The 23,133-nt window shown below is 38.7% G+C and overlaps 2 protein-coding genes across 2 annotated transcripts in view; both read left to right on the forward strand.

The window, feature by feature from the left end:
• Nucleotides 1–23: 23 nt before the first annotated feature.
• On the forward strand, nucleotides 24–21,582 carry abtb2a (ankyrin repeat and BTB (POZ) domain containing 2a). Its single transcript, XM_059534711.1, has 18 exons — nucleotides 24–1,082; nucleotides 10,765–10,914; nucleotides 13,133–13,340; nucleotides 13,891–14,043; nucleotides 14,326–14,491; nucleotides 14,920–15,009; nucleotides 15,300–15,401; nucleotides 15,595–15,691; nucleotides 16,602–16,725; nucleotides 16,811–17,052; nucleotides 17,399–17,577; nucleotides 17,734–17,839; nucleotides 18,703–18,805; nucleotides 18,900–18,990; nucleotides 19,078–19,146; nucleotides 19,245–19,358; nucleotides 19,462–19,925; nucleotides 21,282–21,582. The coding sequence occupies exons 1-17, from the start codon at nucleotides 233–235 to the stop codon at nucleotides 19,660–19,662; spliced, it is 3,045 nt and encodes a 1,014-aa protein (XP_059390694.1). The 5' UTR covers nucleotides 24–232; the 3' UTR covers nucleotides 19,663–19,925; nucleotides 21,282–21,582.
• The window catches only part of LOC132124032 (methylthioribulose-1-phosphate dehydratase-like), a 310,976-nt gene continuing 308,447 nt past the window's right edge, over nucleotides 20,605–23,133 (forward strand). Inside the window, exon 1 of the mRNA XM_059534778.1 lies at nucleotides 20,605–20,616. The gene's annotated coding sequence lies outside the window, so the exon portion shown is untranslated. The remainder of the gene's footprint in view (nucleotides 20,617–23,133) is intronic.

The raw sequence follows: 23,133 nt of genomic DNA on the forward strand, positions 1-23,133 counted from the left end.
AACTTAGCTGTCAAAAGTTTTTCTGACCAGCGTTTGGTCATACGGCATTGGATCGCCCATGTGTGCAGATCTTTAAAGAGCTGTGCTTTACGATGGACGTGCGTTAACTTAAGTCAAGGAGTTTGTCTTTGCGCTGCGTGTTTACTAACCAGGGGAGAGGTGCACTTGCTGTTAAGTCCTATATATTGAAAAACGTGGAATAAATCACCCCACTTACAAATATAAGCAAGCCATGGCAGCCTTGAGCAATACTACTATGAAGACTTTGGAGGATTTGACCCTGGACTCTGGATATGGAGCCGGTGACTCTTACAGATCCCTCAGCTTGTCCTCCTCCAAGTCCAACTCTCAGGCGCTCATCAGCTCTCCACAGCGAGGAAACTGGTGCAGCTACACGGATTCCATGAACAGCAGAAACAGCAGCTGGGACACAGTGAACACGGTGCTTCCTGAAGACCCAGAGGACATATTCTCCAAATGTCCGAGGTTACCAGAGTTAGAAGAGTTCCCTTGGACAGATGAGGAGATCGATGTTGTCCTGCGCAAAGTTGTTGGAGAGGGACTGTCTTTCACTCCAGAGAGCGTCAGAAGTCTGTCACTGCTTATGCGTAGAGCTTTGCTGCGGATCTCCAGAGAGGCGCAGCGGCTGAGTGTTGTGCACTGCAGGTGCACGCGGTTCGAGGTGCAGAGCGCGATGAGACTGGTCATGAGCTGGGCGCTGGCGGAAAGCTGCGTCTCGGCCGCGGTCCGAGCCATCTCGCTGTACAGCATGAGCGCTGGGGAGGTCCTGCACAAGAGCAAGTCCTCCCGCTGCACACTGAGTTTGTCTGTCGGACGCTTTTTCCGCTGGATGGTGGACACTCGCATCTCAGTGCGCATTCACGAGTACGCGGCCATCTGTTTGACCGCCTGCATTGAAAATCTAGTGGAGGAAATCGGGCTCCGGGTGCTGGCGGCGCAGAGCGGGATCAACACCTCTCCAGTGACCGCTGAGGCGCTGGAGGCTGTCGTCAGCAATGACGCGGAGATATTTGGTCTCGTTCAAAACTATGAACATCTCATCTGCGGGAAGAACGCCAATGGTAAGACAATAATTAATATAATTAAGAGTAGTTAACACTTGAAACCGTCCATTCAAGTTCATAGCATTAAAACCCAGGAAGGAAAGTTGGATTTGGAGCACATCGGTTCTTCTGGTAATTTCCTATGGTGGTCATTGATTTAGGGCCTGTGGCTCGTTTAATTTTACTTTATTTATATAGTCTTTAACATTACAGTACTCAGTAATACCAAAAATTTACATGGTTTAATATAAATATGAGTTTATGTGACTTGAGAAATATGGAATACCTTCAAAATAAATGTTTGATACAACTGCTTGTTACAGTTGACCAAATAATACACTTTCACTGTTGCACTTTTAATTTCGTATTCTATTAACAACTGTTTTATTGTGCATGTTGATACCAAGTAATTATAATTGCTAACACTAATTTACAATTACAAGTGGCCCTGCAAAGCTGCACAAAATTATTACATTTGTAATGTAACATGATCTCTGCATGTAAAATATATTCATTATTATTTTGTATACAGAGACTAATGTGTGATTTGGTTAGTCTTTGAAGGGCTCCCTGATCTTGGTTACGGTGAAAATACTAATTATCGTTTTCACTTTCATCTTCTCTCAAAGAGGGATGTCAGCTCTGAGTAATTATGCATAAACAAATGTCAGAAACGCAAGTCTCCCCTCAAGCCTGATCATTATGAATGACAACTCAAGGCCCAGTGATGCGTTGCCTTTGGTGTATCGTACAATAAACCGGTTAGCCGAATACAAGATAATTATATTTGCTATCTGTTGGCACAAGTAGACAGGCTTATTAAACCTGTGCATCCGTAATTTTGTTGTAGACTGTCACAAGTAATACTGATTTAATTATAGCTAAACATTTAATGATTCAGCCTTGATGTGTTATATTTGTTACCTGTCTGTATTTGTTGTTTTTTTTAATTCGACGGTTCTCTCTGTATCAGAACTTACTGATTAAATGGAAGGTTGCACATTATAAATAAGGTTTAGCTATGGCTGTACATCCCAATAGGCACACGCATTTTAGAAGTGCACAAAAAGCCCATTGTTCTGCTCTAAGCCATCCACAAGCCATGCAAGTTGTGGAAAATAAGCAGAAACAAGTGAGAGAGGCCAGAGTGAGAAGAATAAAAAGCCATCACACACTCTCCCTCGGTTTAAATCAGTCTGGTGATCGTCTCTGTGACAGGGCAGCATGTACAAAGCTGGTCTGCTTGGCACTGTGCAGAAAGAATGTCTTTTGGGGTCAAAAGAGTAAATAATATTTTCATTTCCATGCCTTTTAAGAAGAAAAGTAAGAGTTTATTGATATCTCGTGGGATTGAAATAGAAACCATCAAGCTGCTGTAATGGCAACAACAGCACACAAACTACACTACACTACTATACACTTAGTACATCTGAATGTGGTCGCTATTAACATCTTGCTGTGTGTGGTTTTTACTTTCCACCCTACACTCTTAAAAAAACATTTATTTATTGGCATGTATGGTTCTATGAAGAACCTGTCACACCCAGGGAAACTTTCCATTGCACAAAAGGTTCTTTAGATTGTTAAAATCTCCTTCACTCTAATATTATCTAAAATTAAGAATTGTTTGGGAAAACCCAAAATGGTTCTTCATTGGCACTGATGTGACACCCCCTTTTAATTTTAAGAGTTTAGGCTTGGAAATGTATTAATCCGATTCGCATGTACACACTCAGCATGATTGATGTGACCGTGCACTCGTGCTCTGTCACCCGTGGCTGGTAAAGTTGTTTTGCACACTTATACTGAGACACAGCTGACCTGTGTGAGGCTTAGAAACTCAGCAGGCACATGCCATTCTATGAAGCACGCTTCACATCCAGCTCTCAGAGTAAAATGTTTTATACAACAGAGTAGTATGTTGTATAAAATATTATTTGCATGCATGTGTTGGTGTGTCAATTTCAAATTTCATTCATCCAGAAAAATCTGACATTTGAGAAATAGTACTTTTTATTTAGAGAGAGTGAGAAGAGACTGAAGGCTGGCATTAAGGCTTTCATGTCAAACACTCTCGTCTCACATGCTGAGCAGAACCACATCTGGAACTGTTTAATGCTGCACAGCTTAAATGACAGAAAAAGGCCATTTTCTATTGTGAAAGCTGCTGTGGTCTTGTTCTTTGGTCTCTATGCATTTGTCCACACAGACTGCCTTGAGCAAATGGCATTAGAAGTGTGAATTATGATTAAATTAAATTGTAGGTTGCTACTTAATACACAAAACACCACTTCTTGAAATGTATTTGTTTATTTAGTATATTATTAGGTTAGCATGGCAGACTATTTGTTGGGTTTTTATGAACTTAAAACAGTGTTTATTGCAGGCCATTGGGAAAATCCCAGCTGAAAATCTATACAACCCACCAGTGGCTGGCAGGGGGTAATTAAAAAAAACAAGCATCTCTTCAGAATGAGAGAGCGCAGCAGTGAGCATAAATAGCTACAAAATATATTTACATCTATTAGTTCTTGCTTCCACTCACAACTAGTTTTCTAAAATAACCGTTTATCAGTTTTTGATTGTATTTGATTATTTTATCCCTATACAGTAATTTTAGGCGGAGGTCAACTGCAGTCACAGACAAGCTTCACAATAAACAAGCTAATAATGGCCATTATGACTCAGCCAGGCAAGATGTCAAACGGAAACATGTTATTTTTCTGGAAGGAAAGTGATAGGGCCTTTGAATAAATAGTCTAATTTAATTGTGATCCCCACTTGGCTTTAATGACAGACAGGACATAAAAGAGCCGGTCAAATGAGGGGATGCAGGTGAGACACAGTTCACATCAGATTGGCTCTGTGCAGCGTGAGAGCAGTCCCACAGAATGGGGTGTTGAGTTCTGGTCTGTGTGTGGAGCCTTGTAATCATCATTGGTTAATTATCCTCATAAAACTTTCCGCCCACACAGGCCAGTTTCTTTGAGCTTGACTACAAACCGCAGAAATTAGAGCATTTCCCAGCCATGGTCATTTAAAACTCAAGTGCGTTTAAAAGGCTGAACCTTTTTCTTAAGTAAGATTATTTTCTCGGAAGTCCAAAACATCCTCTGGGAATATTTAGAAACATTTGCTGTGCTGGATGTACAGAAGCTGCTACAGAAAAGCTAGTATTTCACACAAGGCCTGTGCTCGGTGTTTGCACATGTAGCCTTTGAGTGCTATTATAAACATTGTCTTGAGGGTCTCACTCGGCCCCTCGAGCACCTAGAGTGGACAAATGCTTTCTATAAGAAGAGGAGAAGGTGCCTTCGTAGAGCATGCAACGACAGCTGCTCTGTGTGTGAGTTGACCCTCCTCAACTCCTCAGCATGCTTGCCTGGTTCCATTAGCATCTGTTCAAAAGAGGTGTTAGGTATTAGTCTACATTCAGGGTGGCCATTGAAGGGGCACTGAATTGACTTCAGATTCATCAAAATTCAGGCAATTTTCCATTGCTGATTTCTGTTTGAATTTTAAGGGACAGACCCCAAAATTTACTCAAGTTGTTCCAAACCTGTAAATGACTTGCTTTCTTCTGAGAAACACAAAAAGAAGATATTCTGAAGACCTTGGGTTACCTCTTTATCCTAACATAAGGGTGAATAAATGATGACAGAATATTCAATTTTAGGTGAACTATCCCTTTAGCTCTGATAAGATTCGTGCAATGGGAAGAGAGAGGAAACACTTGCGGTTTGATTTACATCAAACAAGATCTAAATGTATGTAGGAATGTAGCATTTCATGACACAACATAAAACATTTTATGGGGCTGCTTCATTGTTTTGTTGCTACAAGCATTGAAGCACTTGAAGCTCATGTAAAGAGCATTCACAACTGAAAGAAAGAGGTCCCTTTAGCACCTCATTAATCCAAATATATGTGCAAGACTAAAGGTTTTACACATTGCTAATGTTCAAAGAACAATCTTCCTTGGAGCTTTTCATAAAGCACAGAAAAAGCACTTGAATGAATAAGTGTACGCTGGGGAACACCATAGCTCCTGACAGCCAATAAAAATCACTGTTAATCAGTCATGTTAAGAATACACGTCTTTGTTCCACCATTAACAGTTAAAGTAGGTGTCAAACTTGATATTAGCTTCTCCAAGGGAGGATCTTGTGTGAATTGAATGTGATGTAATCAACACCTTGATGAAAAGTTATTTCAGAAGGTTAATAGAGGATACTATAATTAAGCATCCACATTGTGTTCCTTGAGTGGTGTGTGTGGATTCTTTACCACAGAGTGCAACTTAATCAAGTGTGTGACATCACAGCAAATACACTGAGTGATTTATTTAGCAGAATCTGTTTGCCTTGAGTCTCGACACCCATCATGTTTTATGGATTAGCTCTGCATGATTAATGTTATAATGTTGTCTCTCCTCAACATATCCCATACTTACCAAACCCTCCGACTTTGATTAATATTGCAGCTTGACAAGCTAAATTACATTAAAATCCTACTCAGCGATAACCCTGTTAGTCTGCGAAGCCCAGTGAATAGTCTGTTAGCAATTAAGCTATCATCAGAAAGAGACTCTGTCCTCCATTTAACCCCCAGATCAGGAAATCCACTTTATAGCCATGACATGTTTTGAAGAACTGCTACAAAAATACTTTGCAATTGAAATTACTGCGTCGGTGGAAACTGGCTCAGGGGTTTATGGGTGAGAGAAGCGGGCAGATGGAGATCCTGTGTAGCTCTGAGTTTCTGTAGTTCTGCTTTTTCCATCTTTCCCAAGAGGGAGGCTTCAGAGTGAATTCTTGGCTTTAGATTGTAGCCGCTCTGATACAGACCGGGCTGTCAATCTGTTTTAGTTATGGCTTGAGGTAACAAGTGGTGTCAACAGGCTAAAGTGAGAGGTTGTGATGAGTGACCTGTCTGTCAGTCACAGAGATCATCAATAAACGGGTGATACTTCAGTTAGTGGAGCTTTTCCTCTATGATATCTCTAAAGAAATGCCACTTAATAGTTGGGAATTCAAACTGGGAAGACACTTAATATTCACAAACTTTGTCGATTTGACTGCACTGACACTGCCGAACGAAGACAATGTTGTCTTCTGTAGAGCTGTTTGTTTCACAATTGATTAATTTTGAAATATCAAAACTGTAATTGATCCAGATTAAATCAACATTGAACTGATTTGCGATGAATAACAACAGTTGTTGTCTTCTAGAGCTGATTAAAGCTGAATTAAGTTTTTTTCATAATTGATTAACTTTACACAGTTATAGAACTGGACAGAATCAACACTGAACTGGCTTGAAAGAAACAATATTTTTTATTGTTTTTTTTGTGTGTTTTATACGGCACAATATGAATTTGTCTCATATTTAAAAAAAAATCTTAGTTATTTTCCTATGTATTAATGTGTAGCTGCTTTGGAACAATCTGTATTGTATAAAGTGCTAAAGGTGACTTGACCCATGCAGTAATAATTTACAAAATGTGTTTAATCAGAAAATTTAGTTTTTTTTTAAAGAACATTGCACTTATTTTATCAAGTCATTTGGTATTTATTTGTGCAATTTTTCAAACGTTTTATAATTGTAACTGCAAAATAGGGTAACACTTTAGTATAGGGACCAATTCTTACTATTAACTAGTTGCTTATTAGTATACCTATAATGAGCAAATTGACTGTTTATTAGTTCTTATGAAGCACATATTCTGCATGACCATATTCTACATCCCTAATCGTACCCAATAACTAAATTTAAGAATTACCTTACTAACTATTAACAAGCAGCAAATTAGGAGTTTACTGATGCAGAAGTCATAGTCAATGGTTTGTTTATAGTCTGAATTGGACCTTAAAATAAAGTGTGATCAAAATGGTTGAATTTTTCCACATTTCAAGTTGTCAAAGGTGCCCCTAATTGAAGAATCATCCTCATATTCTTTGAAGCTGAGCTGAATAAGTGATGTTTTGGCAGCAGCATGCCTGTGGAACGCTGTTTTCGCTCTTGCATTTGAGTTTGTGAACACCTGGAGTAGCAGCACCATGCCAAGATCTGCATGATTTTAACTTTATCATTATGAAGACTGTTAAACTCCAGGAGCCTCTCATTCACAAAGTTTCTACTGCGCTCAGGTTACTATTGCCACAGTAAGAGAGCCATCTGCTTTATGAGCCACCCACTGTTTCAATTATATTCCTGAGTTCATTCTGTTTTTACTGGATATATCATAAACTTGAAATGAAATATTACAATAAAAGTTACATGATGCTGGAAATCTATTGGATTTATTCACTTCAAACTCTTTTATTAGGTGAAGACAAAAGAAAGTAGGCCAAGCTTGTTAAGAACCTTTCACTGTTGACTTGATTTGTAAAAGCAAAGCTATTCCACTGAGTTGGGGGTTGCGTCTTAAATCAGTAGCCGAACGGGATGCAGGAAGTTGTTATTATCATCACTCTGTGGTCTGCCCTCTAGAGAGGGGAAGTTTTGGCAGAAATGGTCCGTGTGCACAGTCACACACAACTAACAGGGCACCTCCCCTTTACCAATTAGAGATAGCAGTCAGCGTTCCACGTCCTCGATCAACAATCACTTCCAGTACAGCACCTATAACACAAGGGCCGATTGATTCTGGCTCTTCAGCACACTTGTGCCATTGTGCCCTGTGTAGAATGGTGGTGTTGTGGGAGCGTGTGACAGAGTGACTGGAGCACTGTGTTCACACCGCATTACCTAAGCCAAATCAGGCAAGCAAAATAGGTTGATCACTCATATTTAAGCTAATTACATTTGGGCGTGCAATTGAAAGGTTTCTTTCAGCAGTTTCTTAAGGGATCTGTTCTCTGTTGGAGAACACTTTTGAATGAAAGAACTGAACACAACAAATAGACAATAAATCTTAATGTGAAATGGTATTAAAGTCAAAGTTAGGTCATTTTAACACAGTCATTGGATTTACTTTTCATTTCATTTCATTTGCACGCCTATTGTTAGGTTTAGATTACTTTTTCTATCATCTAAAATAAAAAGAATTCAACTGTTAAATGTAATCTTAACAAATCTCTAAATTAATATCCATAAATGATAAGGAATGATGCCTTAATCACTAGCATTTAAAACAATTGATTTCAATTGATTTTCAGTTGGTCATTTATTGGACACTGTGCATAGCATGGCAATAAATAATATTTACAAATAAAGGTAAAATAATTGAAACATTATTAAAATAATGCTTAAATTATTACATTACTTAAAGCCTTTGCGTATAATGCATAATAAAAGTAGTTTTATTATAGTAAGTTATAGTAATGAAAAGTAGTTTTATTCATTAGTTATGCCTTGTAATGCACTTTATAATGCATTGCACAATATGATGAATAAACGTAACCACAGTTAATACATTATAACACTTATCAATTCATTGTTACACTATGGATTTTAAATTTGGTTATAATTATTTTACGACAAGATATAATATATTTCAAAGCACATTATGAATAATTATAATGCATTATACCCATTAATAATCCCTTATAATGCATTACACATAAAGGCTTTAAGATAGGTTTTACCAAAATTGTTCATAATTGAATTTGTTCACTTATATTGAGTAATTTGCTCATTTTTATTTTTTTAAGTCCAAATTTGCCTCAAAAGTTCAAAATAGTTGTTTTCCGAAAACCTGAGAATTTTTTTAATAGAGATCCAAAGAAAGTTCTTAACAGTCTGGCACCTTTAAAATAAGCACTTTTCAGTAAAAAAATAAATATATCAATATTAGATGTCGCCGATAGAGTTCTGAAAGCAGATACCTGGTTTTATGGTGGTGCACACATGAACACTTTAGAAGAGGTCCATTATATAGATGCAATTTACCCTACCAGGCACACCTGGATTCCCTTCAGCAAATATTGCTTCTATATGCTCATCTCATTTCAAGAGTATTTTCTGCCACATCTCCCAGAGCTTCTCTCTTTTATTGGCAGAGTAACTCCTGGGCAGGCCTATGACACTCATATGGATTTCCCAGTCTCCCATCAGTGGTGTGCATGAGCTCGATTTCTCTCCACATAATGGCAGTGCACACACATTCCCCTCTTCCTCAGTCCGCAACGATGGTAGCAGATGAGAGCGTATGTGCCTGTATGTGTGTCTGTGGGAGCGTGCGGCTACTTATGACGCATGTCATAGCCTCACGGCTGCCAGTATAGACACGGCCAGCTGTGGGAAAGGGAACGGGTGTGCCCTGGATGGAGGGGTTTGGGTCTGTGGGTCCACAGCCTGACCAGCTGCATCACACACCCTGTGGCTCACCCGGACCCATATACAAACCCATCTGGCTGCAGAGCCCAGACCGGCGAAGCTGCTTTAGATTTGGGGTCTCTATAAAGACATATTTCTGTATTTTCAGCTGCACTGTATTAGATAATAATATGATCTGTTGCACATGTGAAATGACCTCAACTAGACCAGACTGCCTCAGTTCAGGGCACATTCATATGTGGTTATAAACATGTTATATTTGACTCAGTACTACATATGTGCAAAACGTATTTTTTACACATATTTTTAACTTCAGTTTCTGTTTGTAAAAAAACTATATAATAGAAAACTGTTCAGAAAACTGCTATTGTTAGCTGTGATGATCACTCTTTTGTGTTTAGTAGTCAGTCGTGGCACACTAAGCTGAGAATCTGCTGCTGTAGCAAAAACAATACATTGGCAGCGGTCGAGCGAGGCCATGGTTCTCAATGAGTTTGTTCACCCAAATAGCTCTAAGAGAAATATAGTTCAAAAACAATGATGTTATAAAAATGGCCCCAATAAATCAGGTGGTCAACATCTGGAGAGATATTTTGAGTCATACATCAGAAACAGATGAATGTGTGTACTGTACCTTATGAATGGTTTATCGTTTAGCTTGATGAAGAAAACAAATCCACACACAAATCCCTCATTTGATCCCCACTGAAAGAGAGATCCAGGGGTAAGGCATGGATTTCAAATCAAATAAAAAAAAAAAACAATCTGCATTTGGGCTTGATGAATCAGATGCCAAATATATGATCTGCTCATTATTTTTACTGACTATCATTTTGCACTTTCTTTATGAAAGCTTGGCAAGGTATCAATTCTGCATTCAAGATCAAACAGATAACATTTCATAACTCTGTGGGGATTGGTAAATTCCTTATGAATTATTCTTATGCTGTGGACCGAAGAAAAGGATCACCCTTCTGTTGAGAGCCATGTATTTCCAATGACGATCTGTATGAGTATGTGCCAGCCATAACTGAAAAAATCAATAAATAATAAAATCATGGTTATTGTACATTTATAATTAATAATTAATCTACAAAAAATCATCTCCAGGAGCTGAATTGACACTTAGAGACATTTAGAAAAGCAATAAGTAAAAGCATAAATAATAGAGCAAGGAAGACAAGACTAAAGTCAGGAGAAAGAGCTATGTTCCCAGCAGAGGAAATTATAACTTACCACATTTCCTCCTCTTATCTCTGTCAGAGACGCCCCCCCCCCCCCATAATTATTAGAGTTGCAAAACACTGACGCAAGAGTTCACATTTAGAGACATGATAATAATTGGATCAAATTCGAAGAGATTGAATGGTGCTTTGAGTTCTAATGATTTAAATTGCTGAAAATGTGTTTTTATGACTAGGTGAGCTGTCCCTGCCTGCACATTTCAGCCCGTATGCTGAGGGTCCGGACTCAGCGGTGGAGAGCAGAGAGAATGCCTACGCACAGCTGGAGCTCAGGACGCTGGAGCAGGCCCTGCTGGCCACCTGTGTGGGCAGCCTCTCTGAACTCAGTAAGTTACAAGCTTTTCAATTCCTATTCATCACTTTTTGAAGGATTTTGACAAAGTATTGCATATTATTAGTTTAAACAAATAAATAAATGCTTGTTGCCACCTGGTTTGAAAATCATAAGAGATTAGCAGTTCTGGCTCTGGCAACTCAAGGGTTCCACTGAAAGGTCTTTTAGAACTGTAAAAGACAAATAATATTGTATCTATAATAATAAAAGTGTTTATGATTCACTAAATAGAACTGGTTCATAAAATCCATTAATTTCATGTAAACAGCTAAACTGTTTGCCTGTATATAATGTTTTGGATTCACCAGCTCACATAAGAGTCAGTAGTTCTGGAATCAGACTACACTGGTCGTGCTATATTTTTGTTGATTCACTAAAAATAACTGGTTCATAAGAGTCATTGATTCATGTAGAAACATGATCATGTATAAACGTGATGTTTTTTCACAATCTAGCCTTATGATGCAACTATGTGCAATAACTTCAAACCTTCTTGATTTTTTTTTCTTAATAAATGATTAAAAGGATAACTCATCCCCAAAACATAAGAATTCTATCATCAATAATATATAAGACTTGCGCTCATCTTTGAAACACAAATAAAAGTATTCTTAACGAAACCCAACAGATTTCTGTCTCTCGATTGTAAGTCCACAGAACCAAAATTTTGATGCTTCAGAAAGTTCATTGTTAATGTAATCCATCCAAATTGAGCAGCTCAAGCCTAAACTTGGATCAAACTTTTTGATTCATACTTGTACAATATCTTTTTGTACATTTTAATGCATGATTGCACAGACTTCCATAGGATTGGACAGAAAGGATGAGAGAATATAAAAAATAAAAAAGTCTTTATTTGTGTTCTGAAGATGAACCAAAATCTTATGGGTTTGGAACGACATGAGGGTGAGTAATTGATGACTTGAGTTTTCATTTCTGGGTGAACTAACCAAGGTGAAATAGCTTTTCTCAGTCTAGTAAAAGACAGCAGTTCTCGTTAAGAATTAGGTCACCCATAAGGCATTTTTCTTCTTCTTGCTAAAATGTTTAATGTTATAAACACCATTTTTAACAGTTTTTCATTTCAGTCTGTTACCGTCTAGTGAAATGCTATTTTTGCATGAGTGTTTGTACATGGTAAGACAGAGAGAGACATCTGTACATTTTAAGTGCCGTTCATCTAACATCTTGACATTGCCGGCTGGCCTTAGGGGTGTGTGAGTGCCTGAGCTGTGGGCAGTTTGTTTACGCAGCAGACCACAGTTCAGGATGAGGCAGGGGGGCCGCTGCTCGCGTTCACCACACTCTCCCTTAGGGGACCAGCAACACTCCTGCAGTTGTTTTGCTGGTACAAGAGCACCTTCTGTTTGGGTCAGAGGAGTAAAAAGCACCTTCTTTATGCTTTATTATTGCAGATGCTCAAGCAATCGTAAAGCAGCCCTTGTTTAACAAATAAGGAGCACAAGTGTTCATTAAGGACCATGTAGACCCTATGTGATTGATTGCTTCGATTGTTTCCCACATCTTTCTTTCTTTCATTCACATATTAGCTGTTATTTAAAGATTATCCACCAATAACTAAGTACAAAAGCAGTGAATTTCCATTCAAGGATGAAATGATGTATCTCTGCTGTCGCTGTGTTCTCTCAGTCTCATTTCTTTCCTCTATGATGCTTTTCACATATGGAGGACAGTGTCCACTGTCTTTACTGTAGAGTTCTCTGTTTTTTAGGAGGAAGTCTTTGGCCCGTCCTCATCATACCTTCTCTTCCTTTGGGGAACAGCTTGTGTCTGGTTTTCTGCATCGAGAGGCAAAAACAGCAGATTTAAAGCCCCTCGGAGTCATTTAGAATAAAGCTCTTAGACATTTGAGTTTATCCGAATCATCTTCCATTTCCACATTTGGACATAAAACAGATGGGTCTGAAGATATACTTTGCTGTGTTGAAATATGCTATGAATTGTGTGTTGTCAGCACTTTAAAAGAAACTGACACAATTGTGCTTGGCTGCACAGCTACTGTCTTTAGTTTATGGGTTGAACTGGAAACACAGATGGCTTTTCTATATCAGCAGCACACTGATTTTAGCGTTTGTCTGCTTTCAGAACTAAAGCCATTTTTACCAATGCGTGTCTTGAAAGAAAGTATCTAACAATATGAGATATTTTATATCATTTGAGCTTTGTATGTGTGTGTATGTGTCCTCCAGGTGACTTGGTCTCACGTGCAATGCACCATATGCAGCGTTTGGTTTCAGCAAGTCCCAGTCTTAGTCCTGGACGTCCTTTCTGCCTGCAGCCCGTCTCCTGGTCTCCAGATGCTCTTCACACACTCTATTACTACCTACGCAGTCCACAGATGGAGTCACTGGAGAACCCCAACCTTGAGCCACCAAGGATAGCCCTTAGCAAAGAAAGGTGAGATCAATGGGCCAAAACCACCGCCCCCCATAGATACATGCTTTGAATTTGACTTTAGGTCTGTTCTAGTAAGATCCGGCGACTTTACTCTCTGTGGAAACCTTGCTCTGCATTCACGTCAGATAATGAAGACTAATGTTTTTAGCAGGTGGACAGTTATGGTTGTGAGCAGGCTTCACAATCACTGCGCTCCTGGCACAGATACTTAAGAAGAAGAAAACCGTAGAGGATTTGTTTTGTAATCTTACACTGATTTAAATTCCTGCGACACGGCGTGTCTGTTGAAGACGGCAGATGCTGTTATACAAATTGTGATTAAGAATGAAGTGCCAGGCTTGTTTGTGGTAATGAAAGGCAGGAGGCTGTGGCGAGCCAAATTCAGCAGCCTTTGTAATTATACTGTCCTCATTTCTCTCTGATCCAGTTTTATGCCATTTTTGATCTGCCCTGACCTTTTTTAGATTTAAGTGGTTTGTGTGTGTGCATTTTGGCGAGAAGAAAGTGCTAGATGTTGGTAAATAACTGAGTAATACTATGTCTCTCTCAGGCCTTTTCCTCTTCTTCCTCCTCTGATGGAGTGGATGCGAGTCGCTATGGTCCATGCGGAGCATCGCCGGAGCCTGTTAGTGGACAGTGATGATGTGAGACAGACTGCCCGACAACTACTTCCTGGACTGGACTGTGAACCTCGACAGCTCAAGTAAGATGTTCCTGGAGCTCAGTACTGACAAATGGTACTTTTAGTGGATGCTTTTATACAAAGCACATTCAATGTGTACTGTAACTGTGAACGAAGAAAAAGAAAAAGAAAATATACGCATACAGCAGCAACATGTCCAAAATTTCTGCTTCTCTCAATATTTTCCTAATTAACGTTTTACTTTGGGTCTCCATCTGTCAGAATATTTTGGCAAGTTATTGCTATTCACCATTTTTTAATGTAATGAGCTCTAAATTCACTCTCTCCTCTTCTATTTCTCAGGCCAGAGTGCTGCTTCACCTCTTTTAAACGTCTAGATTCAAAGGCTGCTGCAGACAAGTTTAATCTGGATCTTGGCTTCCGGATGCTCAACTGTGGCCGCACTGATCTGATTGGCCAGGCTATCCAGCTTCTGGGCCCAGATGGGGTGAACACAATGGATGACCAGGTGAACCTATTTAACTTCTGAATTATGACACAATAAAAATGGATGACTTAAATGTGTAGTCATCCAAAAACAAATAATTATGTCATCATTTATCATGCTCAGGTTTTTCCAAACCTGTATGATTTACACAAAAGAAGATATTTTGAAGAATGTCAGTAACCAGTTGACAATAGCCATTTTCATTCCATCAATTGTTAGGTAACTAACATTCTTCAGAATATCTTCTTTTGTGTTCAGTGGAAGGAAGAAATTCATACAGGTTTGGAACAAAATGGGGGGTGTAAAGTATGATAGAATTGTTATTTTTGGGTGAACTATCCCTTTAATAGATTTATGCAGTCATGCAGTAACGTATATTTAACATCTACACCAAGTGTTTTTTGATGAAGTATGTTAAACCCTCTTTCTCTCTCCCTGTGGGTGTGTAGGGCATGACTCCTCTGATGTACGCCTGCTCAGCAGGGGATGAGGCTCTAGTGCACATGCTTATTGATGCTGGTGCAAACTTGGATGTAGCGGTAATGACACACTACTCCTTCAGCCACATTATATGTCTTTTTACCTATTTATCTATAGCAAGGTGTCCAGTCCTGCAGAAATGTCCATTAATCCTGAAGACCTGGATTAGCTAGTCCAAGTGTGTTTAATTAGGATTGGAACTACACTCTGCAGGATATTGGCTTTGTTGAATGAATGGTTTATTTTAAGTGTAAAACTCTAGGAACTCACACATATGTAGAAGCATTTTGGTGGTTTACTAAGAAATACAAACGTTTTGTTTTGTTTTGAACTTTCTTTTTCTTTTCAGGTGCCCAACTGTTCACCAAAACATCCCTCTGTCCGTCCTGAGAGCCGCAGCTGGGTGGCCCTTACGTTTGCTGTGCTGCATGGACACATATCTGTAGTGCAGGTGAACATGCACACTTGTTACAGTACATGTACAGTACTATTACTTCATGTAGTGGTTCAAGAATAGTGTATGTATTTACAGTCATACATTCATTTTAAATATGGCAAATTAAGGCATGTTCTACTGTATATTGACATTGCAAACTGCCATTGGAGGACTGTCATGTTAAATGAACTTTGTTTGGCCTTTCCAGCTCCTGTTAGATGTGGGAGCAGATGTGGAGGGCACAGCCCTGAGAAACGGCCACCAAAGCTCAGCAGAAACACCCCTCCAGCTGGCTTCAGCCGCAGGTGGGGAAAAACAGTGTTAAGTCATCCTTAACATGCTTTCTTTTTAATAGTTGTGTTTGAATGTATTCTTAACATGGGTTTTACTTTACTATATACTATACTATAGCAGAGGCTATTTTCACCCAGGCACAAATAGTGGCAGATACTATTTGCAATGTAAATATGAAATAGTATAGCCTACACTAGCCTACTATTCAAAGTTTTAAGATCAGTTGGTGAAAGAAATCAATGTTAGGAAGTCAATAAGAATCTATTCAGTTGATTAAAAGTGACTTTAAAGAGAAGTAATATAATGTTATATTTCCATTTCAAATAAATGCTGTTCTTTTGATTTTTCAGTGTAACGAATATCTTGAAAAAAATGATCATGGTTTCCACAGCAATATTAAGCTGTTTTCACACTGATAATAATAATAAATCTTTCTTGATTTCACAATATTATTGTTTTCACTTTATAGTGGTTAAGTAAATGCAGCATATTTTTCAATCAACCCTTGAATCGTGATGTATAGAATATTAAAAGAATAGTTCAAAATTTTAAAAAAATTAATAAAAATGTCATAATTTACTCACCCGCATGTCATTCCAACCCTGTATAAGTTTCTTTTTTATGTTGAACACAAAAGAAGAAATTTTGAAGAACTAAACAGTTGTTGGTCCCCATTGACTTCCATAGTAGGAAAATTAATACTATGGAAGCCAATGGGGACTATAAACTGTTTGATTACCAGCATTCTTCAGATTATCTTCTTTTATGTTCAACATAAGAAAGAAACTCATACAGGTATGGACCGACATAAGTAAATAATGACAAATTTGTAATTTTCGGCGAGCTATTCCTTTAACATTTTGGACAGCTTTCCTCAACATGTTTTATTAGAAACATAGTTTTACTGGTGTGTGTGTTCAGGTAACTACGAGATGGTGAGTCTGCTGTTGTCCCGTGGTGCTGACCCAATGCTGCGGGTGCATCTGACATCCTCACTCTATGAGGGCATGAACTGCTTCAGTCACGCTGCAGCGCATGGACACAGGTACTGAGCCCTCGGTGACACAAACACATGCACCGATCAAGACTGAATTAGGCCATTATGTATTGAATATTGTCTGTTCCCCCAGGAATGTGTTGAGGAAGCTCTTGAGTCAGCCCCAGTGGCTGCAGGAAGACGTGCTTTCTCTGGAGGAGATCCTGGCAGAGGGAGTAGAGGAGCAGAAGAAACAGGAAATGAAGGATGGAGCAAATGCAAAGTCTGTCTGCACTCCACGGCTGTGTAAAGCCCGCATCAGAGCCCTGCAGGAAGCCAGCCTTCACAGCGCTGAGCACGGATATCTGGACGTCACCATGGAGCTCAGGGCACTGGGTACACATCTGACTCATGTACAGTAAATGAAGGAAAATGGACAACAAATTGAATTAGATATGCATAAACAGTGAGATATTTTTGGCATGTGCATAGCAAAGCGTATTAAATCCGATGATTACAGACTCAGTCAAGGGATAAAGAGAGATTATTAATAAACCACTGGTTAGATTAACCTGCAATTGTTGGGCACTAAACAGTGGTTCTCAACTAAGATAACGAATACTACCAACTTTTTTCCTCATTACAGCACAAGCACCGTTAGTTTTAGAAGTAATAGATTAGTTGTGTAATCTGTTGTTCAATGTTTAAAGTGTTTTAAGAAGCTTCTTGTTCTCTCTTTTAGGAGTGCCTTGGAAGCTGCACGTATGGCTGGAGTCAGTGCGCAGTGCCCAGCTCCAGTCCAGGAGTGAACTCACACTTTCTCTCCTTAAAGACTTCACCACTATTGGGGAGGAAAAATACTGCGAGGAGCTGCTCTCAGAGGGTCTTCCACTCCTCTTCTCCATTTTCAAAACCAGCAAGGTGTGCTTAAATCCATCACCATCATGTGAATGCCTGAAGAATTGTCAGCCAAGTGAAATATTGTATTTGAAAGGCCCACTCGGGGCGAGTGCAAGGCGTGGCTGCGAGGACCCGGGACAGAGGGGTTACATCTGTGTGTTCTTTTCTTTAATACAGAGTAAGGATATCCGTAAGCAGCTGGCAGTCATCTTCAGCCACTGTGTCTGCTCTACAGCCGTCCCGTGTATTCTGGCAGTAAAGGACACACCTACAGCTCAGCTGGGTAACACACCATACTTTACCTATGTACACTATTGTTCAAAAGTTTGGGTTTGGAAGGATTTTTTTTTAAAGAACATGAACAATATCAGTCAAAAAAAAAAATGTAACAAATTTCAAAATATATATATATTTTTTTTTAACCTAGTTTTTAGTTTTTATATACAGGCACAGATGGACTGAGTTGATCAAAAGTGCATATACAATATATATATATATATATATATATATATATATATATATATATATAGAGAGAGAGCGAGAGAGAGAGAGAGAGAGAGAGAGAGAGAGAATAGCATATATCAACTCAAGAGTCTGGTGTCTGAAATAAGGAGGCAAATCCTCAAAAATATTCAAATGTAAATGTACATTTTATTTTATAAACTTAATGAATATTGGTCACAAACAGATTTACTTTCAATTTCACCAAGCTGATTACTCACTTAAAACTCCCGCAAATAATGTTTTCATGCCATGTTTAGTCTTAATTTGACGTAAACAAAGTGATTACATTAAAGTGTCAGAGTTGTTTATTTACTTTTTCAAATCCGTCTTCCCATTAACACCATTATGTTTATTCGGACTAATTTGCGAACGCAGAAAGTGCATGAACACAGGAGGCAGGAATTATTGTATGAACCAATCACAGCCAAACATAATCAGTCATATCTACTCATGTCCTCGGAGGAAACACCCCTGACACATATATAGTATTTATAGTATAGTACACTTTTGAAAAATTCAGCCCATCCTTGCTAAATAAGAGAAGTCCATGCTGTCATACAATAAGTAATAGTAACTTCTCTCTATATGCAATTCATGATCAAAAGACTATGATTGATAAAATGTACCATGTTGCCCTCACAGATGCTCATTTTCTGAATAACACAGAGATGTCTGATGTGACATTTGTGGTGGAGGGAAGGCCGTTTTATGCCCACAGAGTTCTGCTCATGTCTGCTTCACAGAGGTGGGTCTCTTACTGATCTGATTTGAATGTAATGCCATATAATCAGTTATGTGATTGGTTATGTTTTATATATGCTCCTCTTGTTTTATATCAGGTTCAGAGACCTGCTGAGCCCCTACGGGAGTAATGGCACATCAGACCACATGGCTATTGAAATCACTGACATAAAATACAGCACGTTCCAGGTAACCAACAAACCTCAGCTTGAACATACACAAGACAAACATATATGATGTAATCCCGTTAAAATAGCTCGTACATGTTTATTTCAGATGATGATGGCACATCTTTACTGTGGAGGAGCAGAATGTTTAGATGTGTCTGTGTCTGATTTGCTGGAGGTAAGAAATACATGGATAGCCTATATAGTACAGTACTGTTAAATATATTTCATAAAGCAGTCAACTTAAGCTTAGATGCACTGTCATGTCCCGTACAGCTTCTTCCCGTGGCCCACTCATTCCAGCTTCAAGTTTTGAAGAGACACTGTGAAATCCTCTGCTCAGAGAGAATAAACCTCAACAATGCTGTGAGCATCTACCAGATTTCCAAAGTATGTGCATACAGCTTACACTAACATATTATTCATCCATCCAGTATCAAGCTTCAGTCCTCTGAACTCTCATCCATGTGTTTTGTTGTGTGTTATGGAGCAGGTGTGTGAGGCGGTGGAGCTGGCAGTGTTCTGTGAAGGCTTCTTCCTGCAGAACATGGTTGATCTTCTTGACTGTGAGCAGTTTGAGGAGCTGCTGCTGGGTTCTGACCACAGCACCGCGCTGGATCCAGATGCTCTGGATGGTCTTCTGGCTACACTGGCCTCACGTCTGCACTCACTTTGTGGGCCGCGTCGAGCTTGAGCAAAACCATTGTTGGAAAACCAACAAAGCTCTGATGTGCAGGCAGACGTGTGACGTCCCATACAAACTCAGTGTTTTTATGTTTGATAACCTTCATAATTCCTATTTTGAGTCAATGACAGTGATTTCATGGGATGTGTGAGCTATTTATTACTTTTCAAGACTTAAATCGTATCATAATGTAAACTTTTGTCACAAATAATGAACTTATATGTTGATTTATTAAGTGTTTGATCATACCCAGTTTAGATATGCTTTACAGTGTCTATTTTACAACATGGCTGGACTGGCCATTGGGCATACCGGGCATTTGCCCGGTGGGCCGACGTTATTTTTGGGCCGATATCTCATACTCATACTTTTTTTTTTTTAAACGGCCCATAAAATTTGTACATCGGCGGCCCATTCGTTTTGTTTTGTTTTGCTTAATTGGCGGCGCTGGGTTTGTGCCGGTGTAATGCATTGGTCAAAGTCAGTGTTAGTTTTTTTTTTCTGACAGACCAGCCCATGAAACACGTAGATCAGTGGCCCATTGGCTCTTTTCTTGATTGACACTGGGCTGGCCCAATCACAACTTTAAACGAGTGAGCGAGCGGCAGCAGTGTCAGTGTGTATCTGTAAAAAAAGATGGAGAAGAAACGCAAGGAATGTGCAGATAAATAGCGTGAAAAAATAGAACCAGGCCCTTAAAGCAGACACTGTAAACTGTGTCAAAATATATGTTTTCTGACCTTCATCAGCTCCTGTGGCAGATGATGATAGTGAGGACGGAGGATCAGGAGAGAGATGAGAAAGTGTAGAGCCTGCGGTAAGCATAACTACTTTCAAAACACTGAGGCCATGTCATGAGTGTAGATTATTTCCACATCTGCATAGTTGACGATTACCGCAATTCACTAGAAATTTAATAAGAGGCGTTTGTAAACCATGTTTTCCGCCAAAATAAAAGCTTGATGCAGTTTGCTCAAAATAAAAGATCATGTGCTTATCTCTTTCAAGTATAGAAATTGGTACAACTAATTAAGAAAGTTTCCTTTATTTTTTTGTGCATTTGTTTTACAAAATATGGCTATTACTGTCATTGGATTAATATTATAACGATTATTATGTATAGGTGTAATGTAAATAGACACTGTAACTAAAAGAGGTTTGAATTTTTCTTTGTTTAATTTGCACACTGAATATGGGTTGGAGCTTTTAATTTTGAACTCTCAAAGTGCATCAGATTAATGAATTTAACATTAAAATGCACAAAATTTTCTCACGGGGGGGCATGCCCCCGAACCCCCCTAGAAGGACCGAGGACACACCACCATAGTTTTAATAAAAATCCTGTAAGAAACACTGGTATTGCTACGCCTGAGCCGCTTATAGCTTGTTTTAGGATTCACCGCTGTGGAGTATAGTTCAACTGCATTAATAAATATACAATTTTGACTTATTTCATCTGTTAACTCTCACTCGTTCCTATACTCACTCATTACATGGCATTAGTGGTTTTAATGAATAGGGGTTGGTATGCATATAATTAAGGGCGTGCAAAGATGGGTGGTGTTTATGATCATATAGTGGGCCGGTCTGGGCAAAAATGCCCGGGCCGATTTTTTGTCCCAGTCCAGTCCTGTTTTACAAGCTACTTGGCAGTACCCATGTGCTTCAGAGAGAAAGTGCTGTAAACTGCAGTGTAGCGCCCTCCAGTGGTCCACATGGTCCAACGCCTGCATTCAAATACTTCCCACAAATGTACATAGTAGTATTGTATTGTTTTCTCACCTCACTTTAAACTGTACATATATTTCCATTAAGGCAAAGGTACGCAGATATGTTGGGATCAATAAAAATAAATTATTTGATATAACATTTTTCATTCAACAAATGAATGGCACGTGTAATTTTTAAATGACTAATAAATATGAAAAAGAAAATCTTTTTTACTCTTTTGTGATCTCAGACATTTGTATCAGATGGCAAAATCATTTGCGTCATACAGTATGTGCATACATTTTTAAAGATCTAGAATGATGCTTAAAAATTGTTTACATTTTTAAATAATTTAATTTTTTTTTACAAACTTTAAATAGTAAATTACACACACATAGTGTAGAGCATAGCAACACTGTACATACTAATTGATTGATTTCACTTATTTAAACTACTTTATGTTTAAATAAATAGGCAAGCAAATATGGACTTATAACCCCAACCGACTTACCTCAAGGTCTAATTTAATTTTTTTTACTTTTTAAACTTTTTTTAAATTAATTTATTTAACCACAAATCTAAAAACATTAATGTGTCTTACAAATGTTCAGATAAAAGAAAGAAACATTCATCACATTTTTGCACCGCTTACCCTACGTTTCAGAGAAAACAGCAAACACATACAACGTGCCAAAGTCAATGGATTTATTTCCGTTGCACTGAAGTTGTTCACAGTAGTTACAAGGGGATACATTAGCGGCGATTCTATTTTTCCCGCTCGGTATTAACCAAACCGTGATACATTACAATCCAGCTTTTCTCCTTTTTTTTCTCCCAAAGTACAAAATAGGAAGGACGATAATGTGTATTGCTTAGATTACATCTCCGCTTATTCTCCACGCTGTATGTTCCCATAAGTGATCACGTGGTATGACACCCCAGACCCCCATCCCCACAGCATGATGCAGCAGAGCGCGTGGCGAGAAAGCGTTCACGATGAGAGAGATGAGAGAAAAACGACCAACTGAAAATGAAGGCGTGATAACGGAAACAAGTCGATGATGAAAAAGGTGAAGGGGGGGAATCTAACATTCACAACATCATGCAAATTAAAGCCGAATGTCGGACATGCAATACGAGAGAGTCAGGAGCAGCAGGATCCCCTTGATGGTTTTTGGAAAGTCGTTTGCCCAAAGTTGTCTATTTACAACATGTGTTTTGAGCTCGTCCACCTGTTTTACACGCACAATGAGATGAGTGACAAATATCAATACTTCATTACCCCCCAAACCCCCCCACCCTAAAGAGGCTAGTCTACATTCTTAAATTACCAGTAAATAATTTAACATATACTACAAGCTCTTTAATCTGGCCAAAGCCGGGAAAGAAAGAGTGCTTCATTCACAAAATCGGATAAGTGTTATCTTACACAAAACACAAGATCCTTCAAACAATCGGATGAGTCGCCCTGATGCAAACAATAAAATCAACAACCGGTTTTGTATATATTAATATTCTCCAGCTGAATAAATTAAAGACAAACACATATATAAGTTACAAAAAAGGGTAAAAGGTCTCTGAATCCTGCAGATGTTTTTCAATAAGAATTAAACACAAAATAAATACAAATAAATCGAAAACTGACATCATGAGTAACCCTCGAATACATTAAGCATAACTGTCATTCAAAACTAACATTGCATGAACCCTACATGAGAAAAAAAAACAAAAAAAAAAAAACACAGGATGTGGCAACACAATTCATCTAAG

Source organism: Carassius carassius, chromosome 3, assembly GCF_963082965.1.
Source record: "Carassius carassius chromosome 3, fCarCar2.1, whole genome shotgun sequence".
NCBI lineage: Eukaryota > Metazoa > Chordata > Actinopteri > Cypriniformes > Cyprinidae > Carassius > Carassius carassius.